At 40.3% G+C, this 27,451-nt stretch overlaps 1 protein-coding gene across 1 annotated transcript in view; it reads right to left on the reverse strand.

The window, feature by feature from the left end:
- Positions 1-27,451, reverse strand: part of RALGPS2 (Ral GEF with PH domain and SH3 binding motif 2) — a 260,231-nt gene that overhangs the window by 61,909 nt on the left and 170,871 nt on the right. Inside the window, exons 9-12 of the mRNA XM_065408804.1 lie at positions 13,537-13,674; positions 12,968-13,058; positions 10,136-10,203; positions 770-905 (exon numbers count right to left, since the gene is read on the reverse strand). Coding sequence (XP_065264876.1) covers positions 770-905; positions 10,136-10,203; positions 12,968-13,058; positions 13,537-13,674 — 433 coding nt within the window. The remainder of the gene's footprint in view (positions 1-769; positions 906-10,135; positions 10,204-12,967; positions 13,059-13,536; positions 13,675-27,451) is intronic.

The following is a 27,451-nucleotide window of genomic DNA, read 5'->3' on the forward strand; positions in this document are numbered from 1 at the left end:
AATTGGAGATAATTAGTTCATCTCAAAACAATAAAAGCTGGATGCACTTAGTTATGGACTCAATTCCTTTCAGGTGTAATTTATGGAAGGCATAAGGGAAAGGAGAATATTAATTAGAAGGATAACTGATTAAAAAGGAACACCACTTGCTTAAAAAACTATTAAAAATCTACTACTTGAAGTACCATACTAAATGAGCAAACTTGTGAGACAGAATTATTTCAGCTTCACATAGAGAAAGGTGCTCTGGTTCTAAGCAATCATATTGTACTTGGCAGATTTGGAATCTCATGGGATCTGCTCTTGCAAATTCAAAAAATAAAGGAAACCCAAATTGCTGCAGGTAACAAGATGCAATCCATGCAAGCTCTTAAATCACATAAGTATCAGGACCTTTTTTATTTTTACTTAAAAAGCAATTTTATGTTAAGTGTGCAATGAGGAAATCCAGGTCAGGTACTCTAACTGAGGAAGATCTGGTTCATCGTTTCCTGAGTCAGACTCACTCACAGAAGGCGAGCTGTAAGGAACACAACTTTTCAGAGGCAAGCAGTAAGACATCATAATGCAAGTTAAAAAAAACTGATTAACGAATGGACAAACCCTGTTTCTTGCATAAATTCCTTCCAGAATATGAGCTGTGTTTTGTGGTCTTTATATAGAAAGATTGCTAATTAAATACTTCACTTTTTAAAGCAAAAGCTTTTGTTGTCAGAAGACAGTCCAATATGTAAATGCTCAAACTCGTAAAAGTAAATAAAATGCTGACTTGTATCCCAAGCTGTGACATTTCCTATGCCCATGTGGTATCAGGTTCCTAGGTGATGGGGGAGTTGGTGGGAGTAATGCTCCTTCAGCTGCAACATTTTTCCGTGCACTTTGTGGAGATGCTCCCACTTCAGAGCCTGTGAGCAAAGGAAAAATAGAAAATTCCAACTGAGCATGAGAAATACCAATGTGACTATTTCAAATGCTATTTATCAGCCCTCCAAAAAAACCCAACACCACAAGGTTCATATCTTTCTAAAAATTGTATAAGATTCTTTCTGAGAAAATACTGCAGGATCTTGCTAAAGTACAAAATTAAAATTCAGTTTAAGAGGAGCTGATAATTACACCTCTACCCCGATATAACGCGACTCGGTATAACACGGTAAAGCAACGCTCCGGCGGGGCGGGGCTGCGCACTCCGGTGGATCAAAGCAAGTTCGATATAACACTGTTTCGCCTATAACACGGTAAGATTTTTTGGCTCCCAAGGACAGCGTTATATCGGGGTAGAGGTGTATTGTTAAAAAAGCAATAAGAATATAAACATTTGAGTCTTTTAAAAAGTCAAACCATTATACTATACATTCCCATTAGACAAGTAATGTGTCTTTTGGCATACTCTGATACAAAGGAAGCATCTAAAAGGAATAAGGAAAAGGTTTCTTTTGATCTTAACCTTTTCATCTTTATAACATAGTTTTACCATTAAGTAGTTATTCCTCCTAACATCATTGTGAAATAAAAGGGCTTTTTCTCCATGACACAGAGAGGGAAGCAACCATACATTTTATTATTCTATGTCATTTTAAAATAATATTATTTATTCTTATTAAAATAATAAATATGTTAAAAAACCTGGAGCATTACAAAGGCAAAGCAGAGCCAGGTCAAGTCTGTTGGGAATGGAGAAACTGGCTGTATAGGAATTGATGGGTATTGTCTACACTGCAGTTAAAAACCTGCACCTGGTCCATGCCAGCTTCCTCGGGGTCACAGGGCTTGTGCTGCGGGGCTGTTTAATTGAGGTATAGACACTCGGGTCTGGGACCCTCCCATCTTGCAGGGTCCTACAGCCAGGACTGCAGTCCAAGCCTGAATGTCTACACAACTCGTTAGCTCAAGCCCTGCAGCTCAAGCCCTTAAACAACCCCTTAGCTCAAGCCCCGTGAGCCTGAGTCAACTGGTAGAAGCCAACTGCAGTGTAGACATACTGTATAGCACATTTACTTATCTTTTGTTCTTTAGATAGTTGTCTTAAAGCCACAAATAAAACAGGAGAAGCAGATTCAACTTTAGCTTAATAGGTAGCCTTACTGGTTTTGGATGCAATGGTGCCCAATCTGATTTCTTGATAGATAAGATTCCTTACAAAATATTAACTTTGCTATTTCATTGCACAAAGATCAGGAAATTCAGATTCAAGATTCCAATCACCACCTTAATTCTGTTCCTTTGCTTGTATACACTAAAATAGTGTCTTTAAGGAAACTGTGAAAGATCATGTCAACTAAGGCGGAGATGGAAATAGGAGACAGACTGGTTGAAAATCTCTGGGTAAGGATAAAAGGGGTAAAAACAAGGGTGATGTCATGGTAGGGGGTCTACTACAGACCACCTAAGCAGGAAGAAGAGGTGGACGAGGCTTTTTTTAAGTATCTAACAAAATCATCCAAAGCTTAGGACTCTGTGGTGAAGGGGGACTTCAACTACCCAGACATCTGTTGGGAAAACAACATAGCAGGGCACAGATTATCCAACAAGTTCTTGGAATGTAGAAATCTACTAGAGGAGAGGCTGTTCTAGATTTGATTTTGACAAATAGGGAGGAACTTGTTGAGAATTTGAAAGTGGAAGGCAGCTTAGGTGAATGTGATCATGAAATGGTAGAGTTCATGATTCTAAGGAATGGTAGGAGGGAAAACAGCACAATAAAGATAATGGATTTCAAGAAGGCAGATTTTAGCAAACTCGGGGAGTTGGTAGGTAAGATCCCATGGGAAGCAAGTCTAAGGGGAGAAACAGTTCAAGAGAGCGCCCAGTTTTTCAAAGAGATATTATATAGGGCACAAGAGCAAACTATCCCACTGCATAGGAAAGATAGGAAGCATGGCAAAAGACCACTCTGGCTTAACCGGGAGATTTTCAATGATCTGAAACTCAAAAAAGAGTCCTACAAAAAGCAGAAACTAGGTCAAATTACAAAGGATGAATATAAACAAATAACACAAGGCACAAAACGAGATTAAACTAGCTAGAGATAAAGGGTAACAAGAAAACATTTTACAAATACATTAGAAGCAAGAGGAAGACCAAGAACAGGATAGGCCCGTTAGACAGTCAGTGGGGAAAAAGCAACAGAAAATGTGGAAATGGCGGAAGTGCTAGATAACGTTTTTGTTTCATTTTTCACCAAACAAGTTAGTAAAGATTGGACATCTAACATAGTGAATGCCAGTGAAAATGAGGTAGGATCAGAGGCTAAAATAGGGAACAAAAAATTAAAAATTACTTCTATAAGTTAGATGTCTTCAAGTCACCAGGGCCTGATGAAATACATCCTAGAATACTCAAGGAGCTGACTGAGTAGATATCTGAGCCATTAGCGATTATCCTCTCAAAGTCACAGAAGATGGGAGAGATTCCAGAGGACTGGAAAAGGGCAAATATAGTGCCCATCTATAAAAAAGGGAAATAAGGACAACTCGGGGAATTACAGACCAGTCAGCTTAACTTCTATACCCAGAAAGATAATGGAGAAAATAAATTAAAAAATCAATTTGCAAACACCTAGAAGATAATAAGGTGATAAGTAACAGCTAGCATCGATTTGTCAAGAACAAATTGTGTCAAACCAACCTAATAGCTTTCTTTGACAGGGTAACAAGCCTTGTGGATGGGGGGAAGCGGTAGATGCAGTATATCTTGACTTCACTAAGGTTTTTGATACTACCTTCCATGACCTTCCCATAAACAAACTAGGGAAATACAACCTAGATGGAGATAGATTTCAGAGGGGTAGCCGTGTTAGTCTGTATCAGCAAAAACAACGAGGAGTCCTTGTGGCACCTTCGAGCACAGGTGGGCAAACTACAGCCCGCGGGCCACATCCAGCCTGCGGGATCGTTCTTCCCAGCCCCTGAGCTCCTGGCCTGGGAGACTAGCCCCCTGTTGTTCCCCCTACCCCGCAGCCTCAGCTCACTGAGCCACTGGCGCAATGCTCTGGTCGGCGAGCTCCTGGGGCAGCGTAGCTGCAGAGCCCGGCTTGACCCAGTGCTCTGTGCTGCGCGGTGCGTGGCTGGCTCCAGCCGGGCGGTGCGGCTGCCTGTCATGGTGCTCCAGGCAGCGCAGTAAGGGGGCAGGGAGCGGGGGAGGGGGGCTGGATAGAGGGCAGGGGAGTTCAGGGGGTGGTCAGGGGCCGGGGGTGTGGATAGGGTTCAGGGCGGTCAGAGGGCAGGGAACAGGGGGGTTGAATGGGGGCAGAGGTTCCGGGGGCAGTCAGGGAGAAGGGTGGTTGGATGGGGCAGAGGTCCCGGGAGGGGGGGCAGTCAGGAAGGGTTGGATGGGGTGACAGGAGGCAGTCAGGGGCAGGGATTCCAATCGGGGGTCAAGGAGCGGGGGGGTGGATGGGGCAGGGGTTCTGGGGGAGCAGTCAGGAATGAGAGGAGGGGTTGGATGGGGCAGCTGGGGGCAGTCAGGGGCCAAGGAGAAGGGGTGGTTGGATGGGGCAGGGGTCCCTGGGGGGCAGTCAGGAAGGAGAGGGGGTGTTGGATGGGGTGGTGGGAAGTTAGGGGACAGGGAGCAGGGGGGGTGGATGGGGCAGGAGTCCCAGGGGGCCGTCAGGGGGCAAGAAGCGGGGGGAGGGGATAGGGGGTGGGAGCCAGGCCACGCCTGCCTGTTTGGGGAGGCATAGCCTCCCCTAACCAGCCAGCCATACAATTCCTGAAACCCGATACGGTCCTCAGGCCAAAAAGTTTGCCCGCCCCTGCCTTAGAGACTAACAAATTTATTTGGGCATAAGCTTTCGTGGGCTATAACCCACTTCATCAGACGCATGGGGTGAAAAATACAGTAGGCAAGTATAAATATACAGCACATGAAAAAATGGAGTTGCCTTACCAAGTGGGGGATCTACTATAAGGTGGGTGCTTATCTGGTTGGAAAAACATTCCCAGAGAATAGTTATCAGTGGTTCACAGTAAAGCTGGAAGGGAATATCGAGGGGGGTCCTGCAGGGATCAGTTCTGGGCCCAGTTCTGTTCAAGATCTTCATCAATGATTTAGATACTGGCATAGAAAGTATACTTATAAAGTTTGCGGACGATGCCAAGCTGGGAGGGTTGCAAGTGCTTTGGAGAATGGGATTAAAATTATAAATGGTCTGGACAAACTGGAGAAATGGTCGGAAGTAAATAAGATGAAATTCAGTAAGGACAAATGCAAATTACTCTACTTAGGAAGGAACAATCAGTTGCACACATACAAAATGGAAATGACTGCCTATGAAAGAGTACTGCAGAAAGGGATCTGGGGTCACAGTTAGGGCCCTGCCAAATTCACAGCTGTGAAAAATGTGTCACAGACCGTGAAATCTGGTCTTTTGTGTACTTTTACCCTATACTATACAGATTTCACAGGGAAGATCAGCATTTCTCAAACGGGGTCCTGACCCAAAAGAGGGTTGTGTGGGGGAGGGGTTCGCAAGGTTATTGTAGGGGTGTCATGGTATAGCACAGAAGTATGGGTGGCAGTCTTCAGAGCTTGGTGGCTGGAGAGCGGTGGCTTGATTTCTAAAATCCTATGACTGTGAAATTGACCAACATGGACCGTGAATTTGGTAGGGCCCTAGTCATAGTGGATCACAAGCTAAATATGAGTCAACAACGTAACACTATTGAAAAGAAAAAAAAATTAATTCCAGGATGAATTAGCAAGGGTGTTCTAACAGGACATGAGAAGTAATTCTTTTGCACTGATATGGCCTCAACTGGAGCACTGTGTCCAGTTCTGGGCACCACATTTCAGGAAAGATCTGGACAAATTGGAAATAGTCCAGAGAAGAGCAACAAAAATGATTAAGAGTCTAGAAAACATGACCTATGAGGGAAGATTGAAAAAATTGGGTTTATTTAGTCTGGAGAAGAGAAGACTGGGGGGGGGAACATGATAACAGTTTTCAAGTATAAAAAAGATTGTTACAAGGAGAAGGGAGAAAAATTGTTTTCCTTAACCTCTGAGGACAGGACAAGCAGCAACGGGCTTAAATTGCAGCAAGGGCAGTTTAGGTTGGATATTAGGAAAAACTTCCTTACTCTCAGGGTAGTTAAGCATTGGAATAAATTGCCTAGGGAGGTTGTGGAAACTCTATAATTGGAGATTTTTAAGAGCAGGTTAGAAAAACACCGGTCAGGGATGGTCTAGATAATATTTAGTCCTGCCATGAGTGCAGGGGACTGGACTAGATGACCTCTCAAGGTCCCTTCTAGTCCTGCAACTCTATGATTACCCAAATACAATTTTTTTAATGTATCCTGTAACCTTAGAGACACATATGCTAGTAATTATCTTGGAGAACACATGGAGGATGCATGAGGTCCCAGAGAACTGAGAAGGGCAAACGTAGTACCTATCTTTAAAATGGGGAACAAAGAGGACCCAGGGGGACTATACACCAGCAGCTTAACTTTGATACCTGGAAAAATACTGGAACAAATTATTAAACAATCATTTTCTAAGCACCTATAGAATAACAGGATTGTACATAATAGCCAGCACGGATTTGTCAAGAACAAATCATACCACGCCAACCTGATTTCCTTCTTTGACAGGGTTATTGGCCTAGTGGATAGCGGGAAAGATGTAGACATGATATATCTTGATTTTAGTAAGGCTTTTGAGAAAGTTCCACATGACATTCTTATATGTAAATTAGGAAAATGTGCTGTAGATGAAATTACTACACGGTAGTTCCAAACCTGGTTGAAAGGCTGTATTCAGAGAGTAGTTATCAATGGTTTGCTGCCAAATAGGGAGGATGTATCTAGTGGGGTCTGGCAGGGGTCAGTCCTGGGTCCAGTACCATTCAATATTTTCATTAATTATTTAGATAATGGAGTGGAGAGTATCCTTCTAAAATTTTTGGATGACACCAGCTGGGAGGGGTGGCAAGAGCCTCAAAGTGACTGACAAATTGGACAATATCATCAACATGATGATATTCAATAAAGTGCAATGTACTACACTCAGGAAGAAAAAAAACAAATGCACAACTACAAAATGGGCAATAATTGGTTAGGCAGTAGTACTGCTGAAAAGGATTTGGGGGTTATAGTGGATCATAAACGGAATACGAGTCAACAATGTGATGCAGTGGGTAAAAAGGCTAATATTGTTTGGGCGTATATTAATAGGAGTGTTGTAAATAAGATATGGGAGGTAACTGTCCTGCCTACTTGGGACTGGTGAGGACTCAGCTGGAGTACTATGTCCAGTTCTGAGCACCACATTTTAGGAAAGATATGGACTAACTGGAGAGTCCAAAGGGGAGCAACAAAAATGATAAAAGGTTTAAAAAAAAAAAAAAGGGCATATTTAGTCTTGAGAAAAGAAGACTGAGGGGAAACCTGATAAGACTTCAAATATGTTAAGGGTTGTTATAAAGACAGCAGTGATAAATTGTTTGCCATGTCCACTAAACATAGGACAAGATGTAATGGGTTTAATCTGGAGATTTAGGTTAGCTAGCAAGGGAGACGTAGGTTAGACAGCATGAAAATCTTTCTAACTACAGTAGAACCTCAGAGTTTCGAACACATCAGTCAACCACACACCTCATTTGGAACTGGAAGTATGCAATCAGGCAGCAGAAAAGACCCCCCCCCCCCAAAAAGCAGCAAATGCAGTACAGTACTGTGTTAAATGTAAACGACAAAAAAAAATATCAAGGGAAAGCAGCATTTTTCTTTTGCATAGTAAAGTTTCAAAGCTGTATTAAGTCGTTGTTCAGTTGAAAACTTTTGAAAGAACAACCATAACGTTTTGTTCAGTTACGAACATTTCAGAATTACGAACAACCTCCATTCCCGAAGTGTTTGTAACTCTGAGGTTCTACTGTATAAGGATAGCTAAGCACTGGAACAGGCTACTAAGGGAGGTTGTGGAATAGCTGTCATTGGAGATCTTTAAAAACAGGTTTGATAAACACCTGTCAGAGACAGTATAGGTATACTTGGTCCTGCTTCAGTGCAGGAGGCTGGATTAGATGATTTCTCAAGGTCCCTTCTTGCCCTACATTTCTATGATTCTAAGATTCTATGTACCACAGCATTTTCTCTTACTGCATACCCTCAAGCTAAATTTTAATAATAATTTTCCTGTAAAAATGTGTAATGTTGAAAAAGTTTATTTCTAAACTAAATGTGCATTATTTCAGAGGGTAAATTGGCTCACAGGCCCTGACCTGTGGTTACACCAGTTCCTTACATAGGCTGAATCTTTTGCTAGTTAACCAGATGTCTTCTTTAATAGCATTTCTTTTATAATATATTAGGAGCAGTTATTTTAAAGAAATAATTGTACTTTCAGTCTAAGGCCTGGTCTACACTACGAGTTTAGGTCGAATTTAGCAGCATTAAATCGAATTAACCCTGTACCCGTCCACACAACGAAGCCATTTTGTCGACATAAAGGGCTCTTAAAATCGATTTCTGTACTCCTCCCCGATGAGGGCAGTAGCGCTGAAATCAACATTGCCGGTTCGAATTAGGGTTAGTGTGGACGCAATTTGATTGTATTGGCCTCCGGGAGCTATCCCACAGTGCACCACTGTGACCGCTCTGGACAGCAATCTGAACTCGGATAAATCTCCAAGGCCATGATGGACAGACTATAGGCTGAGCAAGTGCAGAATGGTGGTTCACTCTACTTCCCTGTAAACCAACCGCCCTCCCCTGCCCCCTTTGATCTCTGCTTGCAGAGGCAATAAAGTCAGTGTTGTTTCAAATTCATGCACTCTTTATTACTTCATCACACAAATGGGGGGATAACTGCCAATTTAGCCCGGGAGGGGTGGGGGAGGAGGGAAGCAACGGGTGGGGTTGTTGTACGGGCACCCCCTAGAATGGCATGCAGCTCATCATTTCTGCGGGATGTCTGGGGCTCTGACCCGGAGCGGCTGCTTGCATCTGTGGTTCTTTAGTAGGCTTGCCTGATATTCTAGGCAGCACTGAATCTCTATTAGACAAAACTTAAAGAAGAGAATGACCTGCGGGTCATTCCCATTTTTGTCTAGGCGCCCCCGACCGACCTCACAGAGGCCAGCCAGGAGCACCCATGACAGCAGCAGATGGTACAGTATGACTGGTAACCGTCTTTGCCAACTTGCAAAGCAGCAGACGGTACAGTATGACTGGTAACCATCTTTGCTAACTTGCAAAGGCAAGGAGCTGCAGCTGCTGCTGTGTAGCACTGTAGCACCGCGTCTGTCAGCAGCATCCAGTAGACATACGGTGACAGTGAAAAAAGGCTGAACGGGCTCCATGCTTGCCGTGCTATGGTGTCTGCTCGGGCAATCCAGGGAAAAGGGTGGAAAATGATTGTCTGCCGTTGCTTTCACGGAGGGGGGGGGTTGACTGACGACATTTACCCATAGCCACCCGCGACAAATTTTTGGCCCCATCGGGCATTGGGAGCTCAACCCAGAATTCCAATGGGCAGCGGGAACTGCGGGATAGCTACCACAGTGCACCGCTCCGAAAGTCAACGCTTGCCACGGTTCTATGGACGCACACCGCCGAATTAATGTGCTTAGTGTGGATGCGTGCACTCTACTTTATACAATCTGTTCCCAAAAATCGACTTCTGTAAAATCGGAGTAATTTCGTCGTGTAGACATAGTAGATTTTCAAAAGCACCCAAGTGAATTAGGAGCACAAGTCCCATTGAAAATATTTGAACTTGTGCTCCTAAGTCCCATAGACTCTTGAAAATCCCACCATAAATCATTTTTAAATGTACATCTTGTATGCTGCAGATCAAACAAGATATACACCTTTGACAGGTAATTGTTCCAAGAAAGAAAAGGTATTTAAGAGGGAAAACAGCAAATATGAAGTTATTTAGTGTGACATGGCAGACAATGAATATTTAAATTTAAAGTTAAATTTCATATTTAAACCAAGGAACTGACTCAGGTTCCTATGACAACAAGAGTCTACTTACAGAACAAATTTAGAATTTTTATGACAAATACGTTTTGTAAATCTTTTATCGCACTTCACTTTTAGGAAAATATTTTTTGTACTAGTAACTCAAAGGCAGTGGAGAATGGATTTCAAATTTTGATGTCTTCTGGTAAGTAAGCATTTACCTACTAAATCTTCTCTGGAAGCAGCAGAACGAGGGGTGCTGGTTCCTGGCTCTATCTTTAATGAAAGCCTGCATTAAAAAAGGAATAGAAGTTAAAGCGTTAATTTATCAGGAACCTGAAGTGTTTTAATGTAAAGCTTTGAAAGCTAAAATATTTGTTGGCTTATGCTGCAAGAAGTTTTGCTATCACAAGTGTAAGAGAGGCTATGCACATATGAGAAATTTCAGATATGCATATCACTCATTAGCAATTAAAAGGGGGCAACAACCAACCCACATTTTTTTTTTTTTTTTTTTTTTTACTTAACCCAAGTTTATATTTATTGTACTTGATGTTCTGCTTTCTACAGCAGTGATGAAAAGAAAAAGGGACATGCAGGAGTCACAATAGGCAAAACCATTTGTTATCCTCTGTTTTAATTTGTTCTGTAACAGTGGCCTGTAACAGTGGCTCTCAAACTTTTTTACTGGTGACCCCTTTCACATAGCATGTCTCTGAGTGCGACCCCCCCCCCTATAAATTAATTTTTTTTTTTATATATTTAACACCATTTTAAATGCTGGAGGCAAAGCGGGGTTTGGGATGGAGGATGACAGCTTGCGATCCCCCATGTAATAACCTCACGACCCCCAGTTTGAGAACCCTTGCCCTATAAATTTTAACCAATAAGAACATAAGAATGGCCACACTGGGTCAGATCAATGATCCGTCTAGCCCAGTACCCTGTCTTCCGACAGTGGCCAGATGCTTCAGAGGGAGTGAACAGAAGACAACAAATTTATCAAGTGATCCACCCCATCTTCCAGTTCCAGCTTCTAGTAGTCAGAGGGGTAGACACACTCAAAGCATGGAGTTGCATCCCTGACCATCTTGGCTAATAGCCATTGAGGGACCTATCTTCCATGAACTTATCTAATTCTTTTTTTGAATCAGATATACTTTTGGCCCTCACAACATCCCTTGGCAATGAGTTCCACGGGTCAACTGAGCGTTGTGGGAAGAAGTACTTCCACGTGTTTGTTTTAAACTGCTACCTATTAATTTCACTGGATGACCCCTTGTTCATATGTTATGTGAAGGGGTAAACATCACCAGTGAAATGTGCTCTACTATTTTAAAAACAAATGAAATATCCTTCTGTAGATTTTTGATACAATATATAATCATATTGACTGGGTTAATAATTCAAGCTGTTTACTTTTCCATGATGTCTTCAATACTATTGGAAAGCTGCAAACTGCTTTTTGCTGAACATTTTGATGAATTGACCGTTTTTAAATTAACAGGAAGTTAGGAAGAACTTTTTAGAAAATAAAAGTTTAAAGGTTTGTTAGCCACAGGAATAATTTATACAATATTGTTAACATTTTAAAATTACCAGTTCAATACAGCTTCATGAAAAAGGAAACTGTTTAAGTACTTTTTCTTCTGAGACTTAATTTTAAGTAACTATCTTAATTGTAGATAGTTACCTTTCTGACCCTTCACCTGTAAGAGAAAAGGGGTAGTTTTCTTTTGAAGAGAAAGAAAATGCTACAAGATTTAAGTATCAATTGGTTTTCTCAAAGTAGTAATGGCCATCTCCTTTCACCTTGAAGAGACTAAAGTTATTATCTCCACAATTTTCTCAGTATACAAAGGCATATGCACTGCTAAAATCATATTCCTCATTCAGTTAAACCACATGACTCCATTGACTTCGCCTAGTTGATAAAATGAAGATAGGAATCGCTACTTTGGACCAATTCACTATATCTTCTAGTCCAATATCTAATCTCCGACTGTGGTCAGCACCAGATGGTTCACAAGAAGGTGCAAGAATCTCTAATGAACAATTATAGAACAGCTTCCTTGGAATTCCATGGAATTTTCTTTCTAGCTATCACCAATGATTGGCTTATGCCCTGAAGCATGAGGATTTATATCCCTTATAATTTTTAATCTCTCCCATAAACCTATGGATGTTCTAATAGTTACTTAGATACATGTAGTTCTTTTTGGAATTTTGCTAAGGTCTTGGAATCAATTATATCTTGTGGCAAATGAGTTACACAGGTTAATTAAGTGTTGTATAAAATGTAATTTCCTTTTATCAAATGTAAATGTATTTCTTTCCATTCTATCGGATACACCTTAGTTCTTATATGAAAAAGTGTAAAGAGGAGTGCCTAGTTTACCTTCGCTATACCATTCATTACTTTGTATATCTTTATTACTTTATATCTCCTCTCCAAACAGTTCCATCTTTCCACTCTCTCCTCATATGCAAGTCTCTCCATGCCTGTTATTTTCATTGTCTACTTCTGTATCCCTTCTATTATGCTTAAAGGGTTTTCCAAATAAAAAAACATTCCACTCTGCATTTTAAATTCTTTCTATTGTTACAAGACCTAAAATTACTGAAATAGAGTAATGAAAAAAAAAATCTCTACTCTGATCAGTTTGTTTACTTTCTGCCTTCAACAGCATTTTGCAGTTTTACAGCAGAGTAAAGATACTATATTGGATTTTTTCCAACTTTAATGTTTAATTTTCTTAAATATCTATCCCTCAAACAATAACATAAAATAAAATGTTTAAAGGAAAAATTTAAGTCACGACTACTGTTGCTTATTTTCTAACTCCAATTTCTTCTCAGTCTCCTTATAGTAAAGAAAGAGAGACTTATGGAAGTAAGAGAGTGGCAGCATTGAGGTTGGATTCATTTACCTAAATGAAAGCAGGGTCTCTTGCCTGCTCATTATTGTATTCAAGGTTTCTGTTACATAAAACTCACTTTTTTAGAAGGAAAAAGAAAAGGTTACCTAGTCAGTTGTAGAATTTTATACTTACTTGTAATTGTCATCTTCCACAAACTTTTGTAGCTCTTCTATGTATTGAACTGAGTTCAAGTATTTTTGGACATGAGGCAACAGAGGAATATCTAGAGAAGAGGCAATATTATCACTATGTCATTCATCGTTAGACAGAGGGAGTTTCTTGAAAACATCTGCATACAAGCAGATATTTCTCTTGTTGTCTTTAGTTGGGGCCATAAAATACAATGATCCCTCACCACTGTTTTGCAGTTTTTTGCAAAGGATGAGGATCCCCCTCATCCATAACCATGCCTGGGCTGACCTCCCCTGCACCCAAGGAAGGCCAGATCTTCACAGCATGCATTTTGAAAATACAGAAGAGATAAATAGAGGATAAGTAAGTCTCTTTCTATCTTTGCCTGCTGACAGGAGAGATAACCCAACAATTCCAGAATTTGGTTTTAATAAGGTTTATGGTTTTAGATGGGAATGGTACATTAATTGGTTAAGACTTATTAAATAACAGCTTGGTAGAAGATGAACATTTTTATTTTATGAGTTGCCCTCAGTAATACTGCAAAAGAAATAAATGAGCTAGATTACCATATTCACAGGACTGCTGAAAATCTGAGATTATTCTAAGTATGTTGTTCATTAAATTTGATCTCTGCTCGCTTTCCAGAATGCTCCCTGTAGATGGGTATGCGGAGTCAATATACGTCAAGTCCGAGAGATAAATACCTGAATGAATAAGATTAGAGTGAGTATTTCCTTTATTAAATGTTTCAAATTTAAAAGAAAAAGCAATTAATTGAATTTGAATGTACTTCTGCTCACACTTACTAATGTGTACAAGGATCCACTGTGACATTTAATCTTTGTCTTGCTCCAGGAGCAATGGAGAAAAAGCCCTGTGGCTGCAAGAGCTCTTTGCTGGTTTGTGCCTCAAGGAGGCACAAATAATATTGCTTGGAAATGCTGTGCCACCCCTTGGAGGATTCAGTAAGTACTCCCCTTCATCACTTGTCCAGTGGTTTTGCCTCACTCCTTTCTCAGCCCTATTTGCAGTGAACAGCTCCAGCAGCAGTACTAGCTCAGTGAAATCTTTGCGCTTTCCGAGTGTAAGGACTTGCATTCTCTCCCAGGGGTGAAAGTAATTTAAAGGACTTACCGGTACGCCAGAGTCCTGAGTGGGGGCCTGGCCTCCAACGGAAAAGGTGTGGCCTCAACCGGAAGAGGTGGGGCCTTTAAATCAAGATTTAAAGGCCTCGGGGCTCCGGCTGGGAGCCCCAGGGCCTTTAAATAACCCCCCGAGCTACCAACTGCAGAGGCGGCTGGAAACCCCGGAGCTAAGGGGCGATTTAAAGGGCCCGGGGCTCCTGCCGCTATGGGGAGACCTTTAAAGCACTGCTGGAGCCCTGCCACCGCTACCCCTACCCTGGGGCTCTGGCAGCCGGGCTCAGGCGGCGCTTTAAAGGGCCCGGGGCTCCCCGCAGTGACAGGAGCCCCGGGCCCTTTAAAGCACTGTCCGAGCCCTGCTGCTTGAGCCCCTGGGTAGGCGGCAGGGCTCGGGCGGCACTTTAAAGGGCTGGGGCTCCCCGAAGCGGCAGGAGCCCTGGGGGTAGCAGCGGCAGGGCTCGGGCGGTGCTTTAAAGGGCTCCCCGCAGCGGCAGGAGCCCCGGGCCCTTTAAAGCGCCACCCAAGTCCCGCCGCCTGAGCCCCAGGGTAGCGGCAGCGGGGCTCCGGCCGCTGCAGGGAGCCCCGGGCCCTTTAAAGCACCAGCCTGGGGAAGCTGGTTCGGTCCGGTACACCGTACCAGCTTACTTTCACCTCTGTTCTCTCCACAGGGGCCAGGCACAATGGAAGGTTGGAAGCTTTCCTTGTGTATTATACAGGGACCAGGCACAATCTGACCTTTAGTCTTTGACAGTGGAAGCATATTAACATTTCAGAATCTGCAAAGTAAGTATCAAACTATGTGCAACTATGCCAGGTCTCATTTCTAAGGGTATGTCTACACCCAGCCGCTAGTTCGGCGGCTGGGAATCGAAGTTCTGGGTTTGACTTATCGCGTCTTGTCTGGACGCGATAAGTCGAACCAGGAAGTGATCGCCGTCGACTGCGGTACTCCAGCTAGACGAGAGGAGTACCGCGGCGTCGACGGGGGAGCCTGCCTGCCGCGTGTGGACCGAGGTAAGTTCGAACTGGGGGGTAAGTGTAGACCAAGCCTTAGTTTCTGTCATCCCAACAATTAATCATCATTCACTTGACAAGCCTGTAGGGGTATTCAACACAGAAGGTTCAAAAACATGAACTTTGTTAAACATTTTCAATGTGATAAAATCTAATAAGGTGTAAGTTTTTATCAGGGGAGATTAACTAACCATTGGAACACTTTTCCAAGTGTTGTGGTGATTCTTCATCACCAGCATTTATGAAACCAAGACTGGATGTTTTTCTAAAAGATATAATCTAGTTCAAACAGGAATTATTTGGAGGCAGTTCTATGCCTGTTATATACAGTTATCAGACTAGATGATTAGCTTCTGGCCTTAGAATCTATGAATATTTAATTCCCCCAACTCAGCTGTGTTGAAACAGACCAACAGAAAAGTCTCCCTTTCTATGCCAGCAAAAAAAAAAATAAAGAAAAACTTCTCAAATTGCAGCAACGGGAAAGCGTTTGCTAGACAAAGAGTATACACAAATTGAAATCTGATTAGGACACTTGGATTAACACCCTCTCCCCATAGGTGATGGAACTAGGGCTGATGGGAGGGAGGGGCGGGCTGCCACATCCCCGGGCTTGAAGTGGTTTCCATCATATACAGGGTTTACAGTTTGCTTCAATGGCTCTCAGCACCCCCACTATACAAACTGTTCCAGGACCCCTGCCTCTCCCCCACACTTTGTAAAAGCTCTATAGGATCTTTAAGAGTGTTTAGTGTCTTAATTCCAAGTCTCATCTTTAAAGCTTCCATCTTCTTCCTTCACCACTGGCAACGTCATTATTCTCTGTCCCAAAGGCTCAAAACTTCGAAGTTAAAGCAAGCAGGATTTAACAGCAGCATTAACGTGTGCGAAGAAGGAGGGGGGAAAAGCAGTAAAAGAAGACATCAAAGTCCATGTATTCCTCTCCATTTCCACTTTCAAAGCCTTGTCCCAGCCCTGACCATTTATTGCTGCAACAAATGCAACACTATTCCCTCTCACCAACGTGACACTTGCATCACATTTCCTTTAATCCCCTTGCATGTTGGAAGAGGGGCCCTCACTATCTACAAATAAGGTGGGTGAAGAATGGACCGTAAGGAGTGGAAAAAAGGCTACTGAATTTCATCTCCATCACAAGGCTGGCTGAGTTATCAATGCAAAGTGTCATGCTTTGCGTGGGGATGGGTGAATTTCATTCTAAATATATACATGCCCCAATATAGCCACACAATTTTAAAATTCATTTCACTAATAGCTTATTTGTTACACAAGAATTCAAAAGTGCTGAAAAGGTAGAACCTTGAGTTTTTCCTCTACCAGGGATAGATGTAATATCAAACATCTGTCTAGGGTAAGGGCATGATGATTATGCATGGGTTTTATCCCCTTGACATTTTGCCATTATTTTTTATTCATGATTTAACAGCAGGTTGCTATGTATCATAACTATCCCTAATGCCTTTTTCCACTAAAAACCAGTAAGCAAAACTGTGCACAACTATGGGAAAAATGAAAGTCTTTATTTCTGATAAGTTTGAAGACATTTCTCTCCAATTCTCTCATTTTGGATTCTGCAGTAGAAAATGCTTTTGTTTCAACTGCTCTTCTACCACACTGGTTGCATAGATCTCTTCTCTTGGGGCTGGTCCACACTAACCCCCCACTTCGAACTAAGATACGCAACTTCAGCTACGTGAATAACGTAGCTGAAGTCGAAATATCTTAATTCGAACTTACCGCGGGTCCACACGTGGCAGGCAGGCTCCCCCGTCGACTCCGCGTACTCCTCTCGCGGAGCAGGAGTACCGGCGTCGATGGCGAGCACTTCCGGGATCGATCCGGGATCGATTTATTGCGTCTAGACAAGACACGATAAATCGATCCCAGAAGATCGATTGCTTACCGCCGGACCCAGAGGTAAGTATAGACGTACCCTTGGTTTGAACTTTATGTCTTCTATTTACCACTTCTACATCTACTGCTGTTTCAGCATCTGGTAAGAGCTTCTCATGGTCTGCACATTTCACTGTAGGGATGCACACACATACTTACACCCCTCCCCCCCAGGAGATATCCATATCATAAGAAAATGTGACTGCTTTGCCTACATTCTGCTCGCTAATCCGTCTTTACTGTGACTATGCGAACACTGTAAACTTCTGAGCAGCTTGATGCTGCTACCACTTAAAAACAACCTGTTACAGAAATGATTTCCTTTCATCCCCCAAGATACAGTCTGAAGTGCAGGACAGGCAATATTCAGTCCTGTAACTGTTAAAAGGCCCAATATAACATGACCCTGCAGGGTGAGAAAAACTTCATAGATTACCCTTGGAATGGGGTAAATCTCAGTTTTCTAATGAGACAAAGCACTTGCTTCTAGCCCTGGAAGGTCTCAATATATCCAACCTTAAATTCAATACTTTGTACAAAAAACCCTGCTATTTTAGGTAATACTTATGGGACTTCTAAAATTAGTTATATTTTTCTTTTTTCTGAGACCTGTATAATTAGGGTCAGAGTAACCCAAAAATGTTTGGCTTTGCAGGTGGAAGAACATTAAAAAAAGCACTTCGTTGGAGCAGTGATTGTGTTTGTACAGCTCCTAACACAGTGGAGCTCTCAGTCCTGAGTGGGGCCTCTGGGCATTGCTCCAATATTAATATACAAACACAGTCTGCATGCACACAGAAGCAAGTTAAAAGCCTTCTGGTTGAAAGGTGACAAAAAAGTTCATAGAAAGTTATTAAATAGAATCTGATATAGAACATAAGAACATAAGAAAGGCCGTACTGGGTCAGACCAAAGGTCCATCTAGCCCAGTATCTGTCTACCGACAGTGGCCAATGCCAGGTGCCCCAGAGGGAGTGAACCTAACAGGCAATGATCAAGTGATCTCTCTCCTGCCATCCATCTCCATCCTCTGACGAACAGAGGCTAGGGACACCATTCTTACCCATCCTGGCTAATAGCCATTTATGGACTTAGCCACCATGAATTTATCCAGTCCCCTTTTAAACATTGTTATAGTCCTAGCCTTCACAACCTCCTCAGGTAAGGAGTTCCACAAGTTGACTGTGCGCTGCGTGAAGAAGAACTTCCTTTTATTTGTTTTAAACCTGCTGCCTATTAATTTCATTTGGTGACCCCTAGTTCTTGTATTATGGGAATAAGTAAATAACTTTTCCTTATCCACTTTCTCAACATCACTCATGATTTTATATACCTCTATCATGTCCCCCCTTAGTCTTCTCTGTTCCAAACTGAAGAGTCCTAGCCTCTTTAATCTTTCCTCATATGGGACCCTCTCTAAACCCTTAATCATTTTAGTTGCTCTTTTCTGAACCTTTTCTAGTGCTAGAATATCTTTTTTGAGGTGAGGAGACCACATCTGTACACAGTATTCGAGATGTGGGCGTACCATGGATTTATATAAGGGCAATAATATATTCTCAGTCTTATTCTCTATCCCCTTTTTAATGATTCCTAACATCCTGTTTGCTTTTTTGACCGCCTCTGCACACTGCGTGGACATCTTTAGAGAACTATCCACGATGACGCCAAGATCTTTTTCCTGACTCGTTGTAGCTAAATTAGCCCCCATCATGTTGTATGTATAGTTGGGGTTATTTTTTCCAATGTGCATTACTTTACATTTATCCACATTAAATTTCATTTGCCATTTTGCTGCCCAATCACTTAGTTTTGTGAGATCTTTTTGAAGTTCTTCACAATCTGCTTTGGTCTTAACTATCTTGAGTAGTTTAGTATCATCTGCAAACTTTGCCACCTCACTGTTTACCCCTTTCTCCAGATCATTTATGAATAAATTGAATAGGATTGGTCCGAGGACTGACCCTTGGGGAACACCACTAGTTACCCCTCTCCATTCTGAGAATTTACCATTAATTCCTACCCTTTGTTCCCTGTCCTTTAACCAGTTCTCAATCCATGAAAGGACCTTCCCTTTTATCCCATGACAGCTTAATTTACGTAAGAGCCTTTGGTGAGGGACCTTGTCAAAGGCTTTCTGGAAATCTAAGTACACTATGTCCACCGGATCCCCCTTGTCCACATGTTTGTTGACCCCTTCAAAGAACTCTAATAGATTAGTAAGACACGATTTCCCTTTACAGAAACCATGTTGACTATTGCTTAAGAGTTTATGTTTTTCTATGTGTCTGACAATTTTGTTCTTTACTATTGTTTCAACTAATTTGCCCGGTACCGACGTTAGACTTACCGGTCTGTAATTGCCGGGATCACCCCTAGAGCCCTTTTTAAATATTGGCGTTACATTAGCTAACTTCCAGTCATTGGGTACCGAAGCCGATTTAAAGGACAGGTTACAAACCTTAGTTAATAGTTCCACAACTTCACATTTGAGTTCTTTCAGAACTCTTGGGTGAATGCCATCTGGTCCCGGTGACTTGTTAATGTTGAGTTTATCAATTAATTCCAAAACCTCCTCTAGTGATACAGAGTTTAATTTTATTTTCATCTAATTTTTAATTCAGGATTTTTTATTCTGCTAATCTTAGAATATTAATTTATTTAAATTATAAATTAATAACAGTCAAATTATTATTTAATATTTATATTGTGGTGGTACCTAAAGGTTTTAACCATGTTGGGTCCCATTGTACTAGGCAGTGTCCAGAGATAGTTGTTAAAAGTCCCTGATCTGAACAGTGTACTATCTAAAATAGAAAGAAGGGTGAATAATGTTTACTGGTTCAAACAACAGAGATTCATAAGGAACAAAAGTGTAGTACTGGTTATAAGTTTATGGATTAGTGAACAGATTATTTCTGGAAGGAGATATCTAAACAATTATTTCTTCCTTAAAGTTAAGTGACAGCCTTTTTATCTTTAGCACAATTAAGAGTACCTTTCTAGAGAACTCCTCTGCAAAATACAAGATCCTTGGACCTATTTATCAAATCTAAAACAATTTTAAGAGAAAAAAACAAATAAACCATAAAATTTAGTCATTTCTGAAGAAATTGACAACTACACTAAACAAAACCCCACACTGAATCGACTCCTGTACACAAACTCTCAAGTGACAGAATTAAAAGCTGACAACGGTATCCTTCGTTTCTTAAAAGTACGTAATACATGTGGCTTCTGCTTCTTTTAATACTAATCAGATGGCATCAAATATTCTAATACCTAACCCAACACCAAACATAGCTTTAACATTTTCCACATGTATCAGATTCTTTGAGAGTGTAACAACAGCTAAAACTGTTTCTTATTAAGTGAACTTCAAGAATTGAATGTGACATTCTGTTCAACATTCTTCTAGACTATAAATGGTTCATTTTTCCTGTTGTACCCAGTCAGTCTGCCTCTTTTATTCCTGGGAACACAAGTTGAGTTCATCAGTCTGAAAGAATCTTTCTTCTAAATGAAGCCCAGTACTGTAAAAACTTGAAAGGCATCTTTAGGCTGTGAAATAAAATGTTAGTTTTGTAATTGCCTGCTGAACTCTTGCACAGACTGTTTCCATATAGTGCCCTCCCTCTAACCAGCAAACAATCTTTCCTTGTCCATAGCTCTTCAGCCTCCCCCTGCCCTTTCATAAAGGCTATGATAGGAAACCCTAAGGAGTTTTGTTTGCTCTTCAGTGAGTTCATAGTGACATCAGAGGTGGGCTGAACGGCTAAGTCTAGTGCGTGTTTGTTTAAGAAAAGGAAAACTGTCCAAGCGTACTGTATATGGAATCTGGGTCAGCTGTAGCTGGTTAGTGCATTTCTGCATGTGACAGTAAGACACAGCAGCTTCAAACACACTACTATCCCTTTTTCTGGAATAGAGTACACTGGAACTTCAGTTATGTTTCTTAGAGAGATTTAGTTAGATTGATTTTTTTATTCTATTAAATCTGCAGGAAGACGATCAATTCTTTAATACAGTTTGGATCTAACAGGGCAAGAAAAAAAGTTTTCACTAGAACTACAGATTAACAAACAATAACACTGGTAACACAAAGAAGAAAAAACAAGTTGACTTCTGGATTTTCAATCTACTGTAGAAGCAAAAAGCAGCAGCAAAATTTGTTTTTGGTAAGTTTTCTATTTAAGCTTAATTGCAAATCCATAGGTAAATTATTTGCAAGCAAGTCTGCATGTGGATGTTGTATATATATGCACAATTCTGCATGAGATTGATACATTTATGTATATAATACTATCCTAAGAGTTATTTGACAACTCTCAAACATTAAACTAATTTCTGTAGCATCTGATAATAATCATTAAAAAACTCTACGACACTGGAACAGTTTAACATAGGGGAAAATCATGACAGCATGAACCAATTCATTTGTTTGAGTTGTTTTGAAATACTTTCTAGTCCAATTTTTATTCTACTGCATCTGTACATTTTATTTTAAGTTAGCTTAATGACTTAGTGCACATATATGGTTCTAGAAAATCAGCAGATAGAATAAAGAAAATTATTTAGTATATGTAGTTAGTGTATCTTGAACATAATGGGTAACACCCTGGCCCCGTCAAAGTTAATGGCAAAGTTCCCACTGACTTCAATAGAGCCAGGATTTCACCCAACTTCACAGAGTGTACAGGTAGCTAGCACTACTAGAGCTAGAAAATGGATATCCAAGTAAAACCACTTTAGAAGAAAACAGGCCAGCACAGTCAACAATTCAAACAGCTACTAATACGCATCAATCCAACTAATATGTTTTATTAGGGGAATTTCTATCCAAGACCACTATTTGCATTTTCTCTATTAACAAACAATTATTCCAGTTGTACAAACAAACAAGAATGATATTAGTCATATATCAGTTCAAAACAACATTAATACCTGTAACTTGACAGACAATCAAGCTGTTTAAATCCAAATTCTTGTAGCCAAATACTCATCTTTTCCTTTCCTTTAAAAGCTTTAACTATGTGTAATAAAGGATAGCTATGTGTACATTTGGCTACTGGTGTGTTCCCAATTCATCCACAAAACGACAGGACTACAATTTAAGAGAATGAAAGTTAATTATTGAACGACTGGTTAAAGTGCAAAGCCCCTGAAGTGTTTCATAAATAATATTATGAAACCTAGTTTACAACTGTATTTATGCTAAATGGAGAAACACTTAAGGTTTTTATATTTGAAAAATCAAAATGGTTAAACTTGAAATCTAGTTATTAGGACTGAAGAAAAAAGCAGAATTAAAAAATATCAACAGTTTAAACAAAGTTTACACTTTTCATCTCCCCCCAATGCATTTTTCAAGATGGATAAATACAAAAACATTAAACCATCTAGAACAATGGAAAAGATATAAAGTAACTATTTGTATTTACCAATCCTCAGGAATCACCTGCAGATTAAGAGACCCCAGAAAAAAAGCTAAAGGGAAATGTAGGTGTGGCAAAAAAAGTTTTTGGGGAAAAATAACTATGGCATAAAACAAAAGTCTTAGACATTCTTGACAACCTGTTCAAATTCTTTAAAAGGTAAATGACTAATTTTTCTAACCCTCCTCTGGCTCCCATTACAATATGCTATGGGGTGTAACCAAGAAAGCGGAATGTCATTGGAAAATCTACATTGTGTGTTTTTGAAAGTAGTCTTTACTATTGACACATTTAGTTACTTAAGGTCTTTGCTACACACATTTTAGAACAGTTCCTAAAATCTCTCAACAGCTGAGTCAATAATTCTGGAGCTATATGTTTTTGGACCCTAAGCGCTAGTTTTTTGCTCTGTAGGATTTATTTTAAATAATCAGTGGAATATCAATATTTATAGTCAGAATATTTTGGACCTTATGGAACGTGTAGCTTCTGCCAAAAGTTACATAACTGTTACCAAGTTTATTCTGACAGCAATAACTGGTTTTAATTGGCTGTTCCTCAGATGTGCTGCTATTAATCTGGTCTGTGAGAGGTATATACTGATTAATGAACCAAAATTTCTCAGAGCTTACCTACTGCCAAGTGCAAAATGTTTTCAATATCAGTTCTGCAGAGAATTTCTAAACATGCGCAATGCTCACCAGTCTAGTATTTCTGCTTGTTACAAAGTTACATGTAGGTAATGTAGTTGCAAACAAAAGCCAAAACTTCTGGCTACCAGGAACACAGTGACTTTTGAATCTGAATAGCTTAAAAAACAAAACAAAAAAAAAACCACACCTGAGGATTTCATTGATGTTTTTGCTAAATTTTCATAATATATGGCATGATAATCTTTAAAATCCTCTTCTGCTGAGAGATTTTCTTTCAATTTTTAATTTTAAAAACAATTGTCAAGTTTCCCTGCTGAAAAAAAAATATTTATTTTAAAAAACACCTGAAGATTTTAGCCTATGTTGAAAATAGCCTTCTGTTTGTCCTAAGGAGTATTTTGAGTAGAAATGCTAAACATAATTCTGTTGTACCACTATAGTGATCTGACACACAAAATACAAGATTGTATTATTACTGGATTCTAGTGAACACAGATTTAAGTAATCCAGTTATATAGTCCAAAGTAGAGGCACTCGCTGAACAACTGGTTGTCTACATGGTGAAATTTACCAGTAGAACTATATGAATATAATTATACCAGTATAACTGCGCGTGTAGACAGTTATTTCAGGATAAGAGTGGGGTTTTTTTTGTTTAGTTTATGTCATTTTGAAAGCAACATCAAATAAGCCCTCTCCCCCAAAGCCACTCTTATTCTGGAATAAGTATGTCCACATGGAGAATTATACCAGGATGGTTCTGTGGGTAAATTTCCCCACATAGACATTCCCTAAGGGATTTTTCACTCCTTTTAACAAGGACAAAGCTGTTCAGATGTGTATAACAATAAGATGAAAAACTCATAATGTGGAAAAATAATTTGCTTTGTTATAAAGCTGTGCTTCTTTTTCTTCTACTGTGCGTGTTCTTAAAGTATGTGCATGTGTGCACCTAAGACTAACTTCCTCTTATTATTTAGAATTTGTCTACTATTTATGACTGCATCTTGTTTTAAATGTGAACTCTGGAGAAAGTAAAGAAATGCACTGATAATATGTTCTCCAATCAAACAAAGGCCAAAAGCCTGTCCTCAGATATGCATGTTAAATTTCCATCAGTTTCAATAGCAGTAGCCTATGCATATCTGAGGGCAGAATCTGGTCCTAAAAAGTGGAATGAATTAGAAAAATCAATCATCCCTACTAAGGAAATAAAATCTTGTAGATCTTCAAATTCTATCCTGAGACACAAAATACAAGATGTAATTAAAATATACAAAGTAATTAGAGGGGATAGAAAAACAGGACTAATTTCATGCGATTGAAAGACCACTGTAAACCTTAAATCAACAAAACTTGGAAAATATGTAATCTGTTAGACAGATCACATTTAGCAAAATGACTTAAACCACTGTACATTACAGTTTCTTCCATGGTTTCAAAATTCTAGTATGCTCAGTATGAAAACCACATCAGCTCAAATCAGAACAAATAAATAGCTTTCTTTGTATACAATTCAAATATACCAATTAGAAAATTATACTCTCCACACCTACCCCCCTCTGAATACCTCTGCCGGCACTGACGTATTTAAAAGACATACAGTATTTGTTTGGGTAACATGTCATAACCAGGGAGAAACCAATGCTACACTGCAAATGAAAAATTAGGTTGGGTTTGGATTTTTTTTTTTAAGTTGGTAATAAAGAACATTATTCCTAATTAAATAGCAGCTTTGTAATAAATAAACCAGAAAAGGAATTTTGAAACAAAAATAATTAAAGGTGAATTGAAATGCTTTGTTCTGTATTTCCTTTTAAAATTGAGCCTGAAAAATGTAATGGTACTCTAACTCAAGCTCTATTCACAGTACCTGAATTTTTCTGTTAAAATGTTCAACAATATAACATACAGTGCAACAGCTCTGTGTGGCTCGAAAGCTTGTCTCTCTCACCAACACAAGATGGTCCAATAAAAGATTATCTCACCCAAAATATAATAGCTAATATTGAGACAAGTAACATTTTATTTGCTGGTCTGCAGACTCAGTAAGACACTACTGCACTAGTTTACATTCAGTATATTTTCTTCACAGTCGTAAGGGTTCAGAATTTAAAAAAAAAAAATCAAAGTAAATATGCTACAGAATCTGATAGGAACACCAGAAAAGTGCCAGGAGAGTATACCATTGACTTCCAGCACTACCTGGCCCCTTGTTTGAGATCTTTAATCTCTAGCAGGATACATGGGCACAGTGAAACATTACAAATAAATGCATTTTAAAGCAGCGGTGTTGCAAACTCTTCCTCTTCACTTACTTGTCAAGACCTGAGTTCAAGCCCTTGGAGTTCTATATTTCCCCTTAAAGTTGCAGGCATTTCTAGACCTGGATATGGAATACAGATCCTTGATCTGCTTAAAAAGTCTATTTTTCCCCTATAACAGTTAATGACACCACATAAATTCTTCAATCTATGATTGACTACTAAAAAAACCCTTTCATTTTATATCTTATTTTTAAAATGAATTTGTCATTTTTAGGTCATACATTTTATCATCAATTTTGGATTTTTAAAGTTTTTAAAATACAAGTGTTTGAAAACATTTCAGTTTATCTTTAAATAAAACCATCTGATCTGTTTATTCAAGCAAGAGATGAAGGCTACTTAAGAACATAATGTAAGAATGCCCATACTGCAACAGACCAATGGTCCATCTAAGCCCAGTATCCTGTCTTCTGACAGTGGCCACAGCCAGATGCTTCAGATGGAATGAACAGAACAGGGCAACTATTGAGTGATCCTAAGCCTCTGACTGCCAGATGCTGGGACTGGACCACAGGGGATGAGACACCCCTTACATGGGTACTTATGGGTATTGAGTTGCTTGGTGGTGTTTAATGGTAGAACATTCTCCAAGCAGTGCCTGTTAGAACAAATGTGCATCCCCTCCTAACCCTCTTCTCACCATTTCCAAATGATCTGAGGGTGAAGCTATATAATGGGGCACTGCACCCACTACTGCCTCAGTTCCTTCACCACTAAGCCAGAGGAACCACAATAGGACTCTGAGAAGAAGTATGAATATGCATAGTAATCTTGAAGAACTCAAGTTACAAATAAATAACCTTCATTTCTTCAAGCAGCTCTGCATATTTCTACTTATGTGTAGTTTGACAAGTAGTGCTGAAAGCTCAGGAGGTAGGACCAGAGAAAAGACAGTTACCTTTTCCGTAACTGGTGTTCTTCGAGATGTGTTGCTCATATCTGTTTCACAGTAGGCGTGCATGCTTGCCACGTGCTCCGGTGTCCGAAGTTTTCCCCCAGCAGTACCCGTCGGGGAGTGCCCCTAGCGACCCGTGGAGTGGCGCCTCCATGGTGCAGTATAAGGTGCACTGCATGCTCCCCCCACCCTCAGTTCCTTCTTGCCAGACAACTCCGACAGAGGGGAAGGAGGGCGGGATGTGGAATAGACATGAGCAACATATCTCAAAGAACACCAGTTACGGAAAAGGTAACTGTCTTTTCTTCTTCTAGTGATTGCTCATGTGTATTCCACAGTAGGTGATTCCAAGCTATATCTGTTGGAGGTGGGTAAGAGTTCACAAATTCTCAGGATGGTTTGGGAGACGATCACATAATGCGAGGTGAAAGTGTGAACTGAAGACCACGTATCAGCCCTACAAATGTCCTGGATGGGGACATGGGCCAAAAAGGTGGCTAACGAGGCCTGCGCCCTAGTCGAGTGTGCCCTCACAATTGACGGTGGGTGTCATAACTATAAAGCGAAGGGTAACAGCCCTCCTGTGTACAATACTATAAAATCCCTCCTGGCCAGAGACTCCAAAATCCTTTTACCTGTAAAGGGTTAAGAAGCTCAGGTAACCTGGCTGACACCTGACCCAAAGGACCAATAAGGGGACAAGATACTTTCAAATCTTGGTGGGGGGAAGGCTTTTGTTTGGGCTCTTTGTTTTGGGGGGAGTTCGCTCTTGGGACTAAGAGGGACCAGACATCAATCCATGCTCTCCAAGTCTTTCTGAACAAGTCTCTCATATTTCAAACTTGTAAGTACAGCCAGGCAAGGCGTGTTAGTTTTATCTTTGTTTTCTCAACTTGTAAATGTACCTTTTACAAGGGTGTTTACCTCTGTTTGCTGTAACTTTGAACCTAAGGCTAGAGGGGGTTCCTCTGGGCTCTTTAAGTTTGATTACCCTGTAAAATTATTTTCCATCCTGATTTTACAGAGATGATTTTTACCTTTTTCTTTAATTAAAAGCCTTCTTTTTAAGAACCTGATTGATTTTTCCTTGTTTTTAGACCC

The sequence above is a fragment of the Emys orbicularis genome, chromosome 8, assembly GCF_028017835.1.
Source record: "Emys orbicularis isolate rEmyOrb1 chromosome 8, rEmyOrb1.hap1, whole genome shotgun sequence".
NCBI classification, from domain to species: Eukaryota; Metazoa; Chordata; order Testudines; family Emydidae; genus Emys; species Emys orbicularis.